The 10,295-nt window shown below is 43.2% G+C and overlaps 1 protein-coding gene across 1 annotated transcript in view; it reads left to right on the top strand.

Moving 5' to 3' along the window:
- The first annotated feature begins 1,900 nt into the window (after window positions 1–1,900).
- Window positions 1,901–10,295, top strand: part of PDE6A (phosphodiesterase 6A) — a 98,179-nt gene continuing 89,784 nt past the window's right edge. The window contains exon 1 of the mRNA XM_049874051.1: window positions 1,901–2,374. Coding sequence (XP_049730008.1) covers window positions 1,901–2,374 — 474 coding nt within the window. The remainder of the gene's footprint in view (window positions 2,375–10,295) is intronic.

Raw genomic sequence — 10,295 nt, 5'->3', positions numbered from 1 at the left:
CTGGTTTTGCTTCTGTAGAAAACTCAGCCTCAGACAGATAGATAGAGATATATATAATCTCCAGGGGAAAAAAATTAAGACATACAAAAATACTGGAAGTGGTAATATCTGGATTATGTTTGATTTGAATTGTCTCCTTTGTGTCTTCCGATATTTTCTAAATTTTAAACAAATGAATATAGGGCTTATAATTTTTAAAACATTATTGAGCACCAAGGATGTGGTAGGCACTATTGTAAGGCACTAAGGAATCAGTCCTGACAGGATCCTGTCCTGGTGGACCTCATAGTATAGTGGGGAAGTCAGACAATAGGCAAGAAAACAAAACACAAACAAGATAATGTCTGGTAGTTATAAATGTAATAAAGGAAACAGAATGACATGAAGGGCAGGAACTGGGTGGAGGGGAGATGGTTCAAGTTACTTGGGATAAGATAACTCAGATAACTAGTGTGAGCTGAGACCTGAAAGTTGAAAAGGAGCTGACATACAGACAGCTGGGAAAGAGCATTCTGGACAGAGGGAGTTAGGCTCACACTAGGTATGGTGGGAGCATTTTGAGAAAGTCAAATCTGCTGCTTGGGTCGCCAGACCAAGTGGCCCACCCACATACCCAGTGCTGATAGGGTGCAGTACCCCAAGAATTTATTAAAGTCTACAATAAAGGAAGCGTAATCTACTTTCCAATAAGGTTCATTTATAAAGTTCAAAGTGCTAGCAACAGTCTACATAATCACACATTCTGCTGTGTACCATGTAGTAATCCCTGGCTCTAGCAGACATATTCACGGAAGCTAAAGTCAGCTGTACAGGAGGAAGGAAAGCACTCTTCACCTCGCCCTACTGTGCTGGAGGGGTGCTTCAAGGAGGATTCTGGTATTTCAAGATTCACTGGAGCTAAAAGCATCTAGCCTATTGTGTGCATTTGTGATCAGCTAATCCCCAAAGAAGCCCTGGTGGCGCACCAGGCTGGAGCCAGGAAAAAATCATGAAAAGGCCAAGACAAAGATCAAGGCATGGAAGGGAAACATATGTTTAAGCATCTGTTGAAAAGACGGATACTAAAACGTTAACTAAAGGTTACCTCTTGGTGGCAGGGTTATGGGGTGATTTTAACTGTCGTTTTTGTGTATTTTCTACAGTGGACATGTATTACTTTCATAACAGAAAAAAACTGTGAAAGGGGTATTGTTTTTATGAGGGCTCTTAGAATTCTGAAATTAGAGAATCATTGAAATCTAAAGTTGGGAAAAGCTTTAATGTAGTCATTGTGAAATCTGGGTTCATAGGTATTAGACCTGTAAGGTAAGTGAAAGAAGCAGGTTTACTGATGAATGTTCAAAATGCAGGGAGGGGGCGGGCAGTTGCCCCCAGTTCCAGCCATTCCTGCTATGTGAGAATGTGGATGTGGCATTGTTAGATCTTCTGAGTCTCCAAGAGAAGCCAAACAAATCTCCTAAATATTAAAGGTTAGTTTTCAATGTCAAATGTTTGAGAAAAATACCATACAGGGCAAAGAAAACATATCTATAGGTTGATGGTTGTTTATGGTTGCAGTTGGAGACGTCACCTTTTTGGGGTGTATAGCCCACCTTCTGCTCTGTGCAGGTTCCTTCTCAGCTATTAGGAGACCAAGGTGGAAAAGAGAACTCCCAACCTGTCCCATCTGGAGCTGAGCAGAATTTGGAACACACTGATCCTCATAATCCTTGCTCTTGGGAAATATTAATGACCTAATCCCCTCAGATCACTCCCTCTCTTGTGTGGCCATCTCAGTGAGGTTTACAAAGACTCAGAGAAGTCTAGGTTGGAGTAGAACGCGTTCTGACTCGATTTGCTGTGGACTGCAGAACTGCCAGCCTCAGCTCCTCCACGGAGGTAGCTAGTTGAATTCCCAGCCATGGTTGAGGTGACAGAGGAGGAGGTGGAGAAATTCCTGGACTCAAATATTGGCTTTGCCAAACAATACTACAACCTCCACTACCGGGCCAAGGTCGTCTCGGACCTCCTTGGGGCCAAGGAGGCAGCTGTGGACTTCAGCACCTACCACCCACTGAGCAGTGTGGAGGAGAGTGAAATCATCTTTGACCTCCTGCGGGACTTTCAGGACAATTTACAAACTGAGAAATGCATCTTCAATGTCATGAAGAAGCTGTGCTTCCTCCTACAGGCAGACCGCATGAGCCTTTTCATGTACAGGACCCGCAATGGCATTGCGGAACTAGCCACGCGGCTCTTCAACGTCCACAAGGATGCAGTCCTGGAGGACTGCCTGGTGGTGCCAGACTCGGAGATTGTCTTCCCTCTGGACATGGGTGTGGTGGGCCATGTGGCACACTCTAAAAAGATCGCCAACGTCCCCAGCACAGGAGAGGTACTTTCTTCCCCGTTAGAGGAAGGTTCACAAGGGCAGTGAGGCACATGGTTCTGGGGCATGCGAGTGGGGTGGGGAGCTGCCACCTCCAAGACTGGGCTGATGATGACTTGGTGCTTTATTTATTTACAACTTTGTAATTCTATATACTGCTCTCTACCTCGTTAATTGCCATCGAGTCAATTCCAGCTCACTGTGACCCCACGTGTTACAACTTTTTATTTTGGAGAAGATTTCAAACTTAACTGAAGAGTTTAAAAATAGTACAAAGAGCTGTATATTTTTCATCGAAATTCACCAATTGTTAACATTTTGCTGCATTTGCTTTCTACCTCCATTTTTTCCTAATCCATTTATGAGTAAGTTGCAGACCTCATGCTGCTTTGCCTTTTGTATTGCCAAAACAAAGGTATTTCTTACGTATCTACAATGATCAAATTCAGGAAATGTAACATAGATATGAAACTCTTATCTAATAAACAGTTCATATTTGATTTCTGCCAATTGTCTCAATTATGCCCGTTAGGGCACTGTTTCTTTAGTCTCCTCAACTCTGGAATAGTTTCTCAGTCTGTGTTTGTTTTTCTTTTGTTCTCTTTTTTTAATTGTGCTTTAAGTGAAAGTTTACAATTCAAGTCAGTTTCTCAAGCAAAAACTTATACTGACATTGTTATGTGACCCTAGTTGCTCTCCCTATAATGTGGCGGCACACTCCTCCTCTCCACCCTGGATTTCCCATGTTCATTCAACCAGCTTCTATACCCCTCTGCCTTCTCATCTCACCTCCGCGGGAGCTGCCCGCGTAGTCTTGTGTCTGCTTGAGCTAAGAAGCACACTCCTCACCAGTATCATTTTATGTTTTATAGTCTAGTCTAATCTTTGTCTGAAGAGTTGGCTTCAGGAATGGTTTTAGTTTGGGGCTAACAGAGAGTCCAGGGGCCATGTCCTCTGGGGTCTCTCCAGTCTCAGTCAGACCATTAAGTCTGGTCTTTTTACTAGAATTTGCATTTTGCATCCCACTTTTTTCAGTCTGTCTTTGTTTTTTCATGATGTTGACATTTTTGAAGGGTGGTGGTGATGTTGTTGGTAGCCACTGAGTCGATTCCATGTGTATCAGAGTAGAATTATTCTCCATAGGGTTTTCAGCGGCTAATTATTCAGAAGTAGATTGCCAAGCCTTTCTCCCAAGGTGCGTCTGGGCGGACTCAAACCTGTCAGCTTTTTGGTTAGTAGCCAAGCACTTATCTGTTTGCACCATCCCTTTTACAGAAATGTCTGTCCATTTGGGCTTGTCTGGAGGAGATTAGATTCAGGTAATGCATTTCTGGTGGGTGGGTCACAGGGGGGATGTGTTTTTCCTCATCAACAGAAGACATATGAAAGATGATGGCTGTGCCTGATGTGTAGTGGCTGAGAATAGAACCTAGGTCTCCCACATGGAAGGTGAGAATTCTACCACTAAACCACCACTGGCCCCTATTCCAGATGAAGGTTCATAAAAAGTGCAGAGGGAGGGAGCTACAGAGATCTCCCTGTCTAACTGCCTCATTTTATGGATGAGGAGACTGAAGCCAGGAAGAGAGAAGGGGCTCGCCCAAGGTCACCAAAGAGTTAAGAGGCAGAGCTTGGCCTTCACATCCCTTAATGCAGGAATTCAAAAGGGTTGTCTTTTTGACTAGGGTTCCTTGGCAAGATAAGAAGCACAGACTGTCTCTATGGGAAACGGTGTTCTTTGAAACACACTGGACTGCATTTCCCAAAAGTTGCTCTCTTCTCTCATCTCCGTCTTGAGCATTCAGGTAGCCACGGCTTTCCTGAGGTCTCATCGAAGTGGCTTGAGATTTTCTCCATTCAGCTCTCCAGATTTTAATTGTAGCCAACAAGGATTGTCTTGCTCATTGCACTTTCACAGCAACTGTATGACATAGTAACTTTTATTATCCCTGTCTTACCGATAATGAAACTGAAACCCAGAAAGGGTTAATAACTTGCCCAGGGTCACACAGATAGAAAGTGGCAGAACACAGATTAGAACCCAGGCACTCTGGCTTTGTCCCCATGCTCTTAATCATTCTGCTCATCTATACTTCCTCCTTATCATGAAATGAGGGCATTGGACTGTTGTTGTTGTTGCTAAGTGCCATCGAGTCAATTCTGACTCATAATGACCACACGTGACGGAATATAACTGCCCCATAGGGGTTTTCTAGGCTGTAATCTTTATAGGGGAAACCCTGGTGGCATAGTGGTTAAGAGCTACAGCTGCTAAACGAAAGGTAAGCAGTTCGAATCCACCAGGCACTCCTTGGAAACCCAGTGGGGCAGCTCTACGCTGTCCGACAGGCTCTCTATAAGTCAGAATTGACTTGATGGCAACAGGTTTTTTTAATCTTTACAGGCGCAAACCGCCAAGCCTTTTTCTTGAAGAGCTGCTGGGTGGATTCAAACTGCCAGCCTTTCAGTTAGCAGCTGAATGCTTAACCATGGTGCTGCCAGAACTCCTTGGCATTGGACTGTTGTTGTTGTGTGCTGTCAAGGTGATTCTGACTCATACAGATCCTATAAGACAGAGTAGAACTGCCACATAGAATTTCCTAGACTGTGATTTTTATTAACTATACAAAGGCATTCGACTGTGTGGATCATAACAAATTATGGATAACATTGCAAAGAATGGGAATTCCAGAACACTTAATTGTGCTCACGCGGAACCTGTACATAGACCAAGAGGTAGTTGTTTGAATAGAACAAGAGGATGCTGTGTGACTTAAAATCAGGAAAGGTATGCATCAGGGTTGTATCCTTTTACCATACTTATTCAATCTGTATGCTGAAAAAATAATCAGAGAAACTGAACTATATGAAGAAGAACGAAGCATCAGGATAGGAGGAAGACTCGTCAACAACCTGCAATATGCAGGTGACACAACCTTGCTTGCTGAAAGCAAAGAGGACTTGAAGCACTTACTGATGAAGACCAAAGACTACAGCCTTCAGTGTGGATTACACCTCAACATAAAGCAAAAATTCTTGCAACTGGACCAATAAGCAACATCACGGTAAATGGAGAAGAGATTTAAGTTATCCACTAGCAAGTGCCATCTAAGATGCATCAGTTGGTCTCAACCCACCTGGAGCAAAGAAGAATGAAGAAGACCAAAGACACAAGGTAATTATGAGCCTGGGAGACAGAAAGGGGCACATAAATCAGAGACTACATCAGCCCGAGACCCAAAGAACTAATTGTGCCCAGCTACACCTGATGACTGCCCTGACAGGGAACACAACAGAGAATCCCTGATGGAGCAGGAGAGCAGTGGGATGCAGACCTGAAATTCTCGTGAAAAGACTAGACTTAATGGTCTGACTGAGACTAGAAGGACTCCGGAGGCCATGGTCCCCAGACCTTCTGTTAGCCCAAGACTGGAACCATTCCCAAAGTCAACTCTTCAGACAGGGATTGAACTGGACTATAAAATAGACAATGATACTGGTGAGGAGTGAGCTTCTTGGCTTAAGTAGACACACATGACTATGTAGGCAGCTCCTATCTGGAGGGGAGATGAGAGGGCAGAGGGAGACAGAAGCTGGCTGAATGGACATGGGGAATACAGGGTGGTTGGAGAGAGGAAGTGTGCTGTCTCATTGCCAGGAGAGCAGCTAGGAGTACACAGCAAGGTGTATATAAATTTTTGTATGAGGGACTGACTTGATTTGTAAACTCTCACTTAAAGCACAATAAGAAAAAAAAAGATTGAAGTTATCAAGGATTTCATTTTACTTGAATCCACAATCAATGTCCATGGAAGCAGCAGTTGAGAAATCAAACAACGTATTGCATTGGGCAAATCTGCTGCAGAGCAAAAGACTTCTTCAAAATGTTAAAAAGCAAATACGATAACTGGGAGCTCCTAAAAATCAAACACCTATGCTCATCCAACGACTTCACCAAAAGAGTAAAAAGACCACCTACAGATTGGGAAAGAATTTTCAGCTATGACATCTCCGACCAGCGCATGATCTCTAAAATCTATATGATTCTGTTAAAACTCAACCACAAAAAGACAAACAACCCAATCGAGAAGTGGGCAAAGGATATGAACACGCACTTCACTAAAGAAGATATTCAGGCAGCTAACAGATACATGAGAAAATGCTCTCAATCATTAGCCATTAGAGAAATGCAAATTAAAACTACGATGAGATTCCGTCTCACTCCAACAAGGCTGGCATTAATCCAAAAAACACAAAATAATAAATGTTGGAGAGGCTGCGGAGAGATTGGAACTCTTATACACTGCTGGTGGGAATGTCAAATGGTACAACCACTTTGGAAATCTATCTGGCATTTTCTTAAAAAGTTAGAAATAGAACTACCATACAACCCAGAAATCCCACTCCTCGGAATATACCCTAGAGAAATAAGAGCCTTCACACGAACAGATATTTGCACACCCATGCTTATTGCAGCTCTGTTTGCAATAGCAAAAAGCTGGAAGCAACCAAGGTGTCCATCAACGGATGAATGGTTAAATAAATTGTGGTATATTCACACAATGGAATACTACGCATCGATAAAGAACAGTGACGAATCTGTGAAACATTTCATAACATGGAGGAACCTGGAAGGCATTATGCTGAGTGAAATTAGTCAGAGGCAAAAGGACAAATATTGTATAAGACCACTATTATAAGATCTTGAGAAATAGTATAAACTGAGAAGAACACATGCTTTTGTGGTTACGAGGGGGGGAGGGAGGGAGGGTGGGAGAGGGTTATTTACTGATTAGTTAGTAGATAAGAACTACTTTAGGTGAAGGGAAGGACAATACTCAATACATGGAAGGTCAGCTCAACTGGACTGGACCAAGAGCAAAGAAGTTTCCGGGATAAACCGAATGCTTCAAAGGTCAGTGGAGCAAGGGCGGGGGTTTGGGGACTATGGCTTAAGGGGACTTCTAAGTCAATTGGCAAAATAATTCTATTATGAAAACATTCTGCATCCCACTTTGAAATGTGGCGTCTGGGGTCTTAAATGCTAACAAGAGGCCATCTAAGATGCATCAATTGGTCTCAACCCACCTGGATCAAAGGAGAATGAAGAACACCAAGGTCACACGATAACTATGAGCCCAAGAGACAGAAAGGGCCACAGGAACCAGAGACTTACATCATCCTGAGACCAGAAGAACTAGATGGTGCCTGGCCACAACCGATGACTGCCCTGACAGGGAGCACAACAGAGAACCCCTGAGGGAGCAGGAGATCAGTGGGATGCAGACCCCAAATTCTCATAAAAAGACCAGACTTAATGGTCTGACTGAGACTAGAGGAATCCCGGTGGTTATGGTCCCCAAATCTTCTGTTGGCCCAGGACAGGAACCACTCCCCAAGACAACTCATCAGACATGGAAGGGACTGGACAATGGGTAGGAGAGAAATGCTGATGAAGAGTGAGCTACTTGTATCAGGTGGACACTTGAGACTGTGTTGGCATCTCCTGTCTGGAGGGAAGATAGGAGGGTAGAGAGGGTTAGAAACTGGCAAAATTGTCACGAAAGGAGAGACTGGAAGGGCTGACTCATTAGGGGGAGAGTAAGTGGGAGTATGGAGTAAGGTGTATATAAGCTTATATGTGACAGACTGACTTGATTTGTAAATGTTCACTTAAAGCTCAATAAAAATTATTAAAAAAAAAAAAAGCAAATATGTCACCTTGAGGACAAAGGTGCGCCTGACCCAAGCCATGGTCTTTCAATCACCTCATATGCATGTGAAAGCTGGACAATGAATGATGATAAATATGATATTGGCGAAGAATATTGAATATATCATGGACTGCCAGAAGAATGAACAAATCTGTTTTGGAAGAAGTACAGCCATAATGCTCCTTAGAAGGGATGATGGTGAGACTTTGTTTTACATACTTTGGGCATATTATCGGCGGGGACCAGTCCCTGGAGAAGGACATCATGCTAAAAAAGTAGGGGGTCAGTGAAAAAGAGGAAGACCCTGAATAAGACGGATTGACACAGTGGCTGCAACAGTGGGCTCAAATGTAGCAACAATTGTGATGACAGCATGGGACGGAGTAGTGTTTCATCCTGTTGTATGTGGGGTCACTATGAGTTGGAATCAACTTGATAGTACCTAACAACAACAAAATCTTTATGATAGCAGATTGCCAGACCTTTTCTCCCATGAAGCCGATAGTGGATTTGAACTGCAAAGGTTTGGTTAGTAGCCAAGTGTTTAACCATTGCACCACCAGGGATCCTTTGGCATTGAATGAAGTGTTGTAAAACTATGCACTTTGAGAGACAGATCTTAGCGTGAATCATGACTGTCATTTTCTAAGAATATGGCCTTGGCTAATCTCTTAGTTTATCTGGTGCTCATTTTGTAGCTTTTAAAACAGTTTATCATTTTGTAGATATATTCAGTTTATATCTACCTCAGAGCCTTGTTGTAAGGACTAAACGAGAGAAATATTTCTCATTTAGCACAGTTCCTGGCACGCTGTAATGGCTCATAATGGCAGCTTCTATGCCTTGTTATTATCATTACTGTTTTGCTGTTGTTCTTAAGAATCTATTCTAAGTGATGAATGCTCTACCAGACTTCTGTGGGATTTGGAGAAGAATCCAGTCTTCTTTTCCTGGAGTTCCCAGTGTAGATTCTATTCATGGGGAGAGCTTCTGTGGACCCTGATGTTAAGGAATTGAAAATTGTCTGATTCTGAAAGACCGCGTTCTAAGAATTTGCTGAGTCCGTGGGCCAAGTGACTGTCTGCTATTTCCTGCTCAGCCCTCAAACTTCATTTTAAAAGTACAGCCTGTGCTTCCCTGGAGGCTTCCAGGCCGGAGTCCATCTAGGCCAACAGCCTTGTGTACTCAGCATTTGCGTGTGTTTGCTTCTCTTTGTTCCTCTGGAGAAATCTTACTCAGCTCAGGACTCTGGGCAGGATGCAGCTTTGTCTGGACAGTGACTGGGGCTTGGGTGGAGAAGGAGGAGGAAGATGTGCAGACTGTATCTGCATCCCTGAACCATACACAAGTGATACTTTTAACTTTCAGTGCTCTCTAAAACTTCTGGGAAATGGTTACAATCACTGCATCTTTAAAATGTGAGACCAAGAACGGAGAGGTTGCCTAGGATTGTAATGTACCTCCCTCCTTCTAGAAAATTCTTCCTCATCCTTGGGATCTCGTTGGGGAAGACCTACCAGTAGGTCCAGAATACCCAGTTAAATTTTAATTTTAGATAAATGACACAGAATTTTTTAGTATAAGTATACCTCTGAAATATTTGGGACTTGCTTATATTTAAAAATTATTCATTGTTTATCTGAAACTCAAATCTGAGTATCTTTTATTTTTATTTGGTGAATATGGCAACCCTACACGCCATTCAATATTTAATTGTTGGTATATTAGTTCTTTACCCTTTCTCCTAGCCGGAAAGTACCACAAGGTCTGTCCCTGGCACCTAGTCCAGTGCCTGGGACAGAGTGGGTACTCATTACAGTTTGTTGAGTGAGTGAATCAGTGATAACCTATCATAGTCATCTAGTGCTGCCATAGCAGAAATACCACAAGTGGATGGCTTTAACAAAGAAAAATTTATTTTTTCACAGTCTAGTAGGTTACAAGTCAAAATTCAGGGTGTTGGCTCCAGGGGAAGGCTTTCTCTGTTGGCTCTGGGGGAAGGTCCTTGTCCTCCATCTTCCCTGGCCAAAGAGCTTCTCAGGCACAGAGACCCCAGGTCCAAAGGATGCGCTCTGCTCCTGATGCTGCTTTCTTGGTGGTATGAGGTCTCCAACTCTCTGCTTGCTTCCTTTTCCTTTTATCTCCTGAGAGATAAAAGGTGCTGTAGGCCCCACCCCAGGGACACTCCCTTTACATTGGATCAGGGAGGTGAC

This window comes from Elephas maximus, chromosome 2 (genome assembly GCF_024166365.1).
Source record: "Elephas maximus indicus isolate mEleMax1 chromosome 2, mEleMax1 primary haplotype, whole genome shotgun sequence".
NCBI lineage: Eukaryota > Metazoa > Chordata > Mammalia > Proboscidea > Elephantidae > Elephas > Elephas maximus.
Note: the sequence above shows the minus strand (reverse complement) of the source record. Positions and strands in the feature narration are given on the sequence as shown.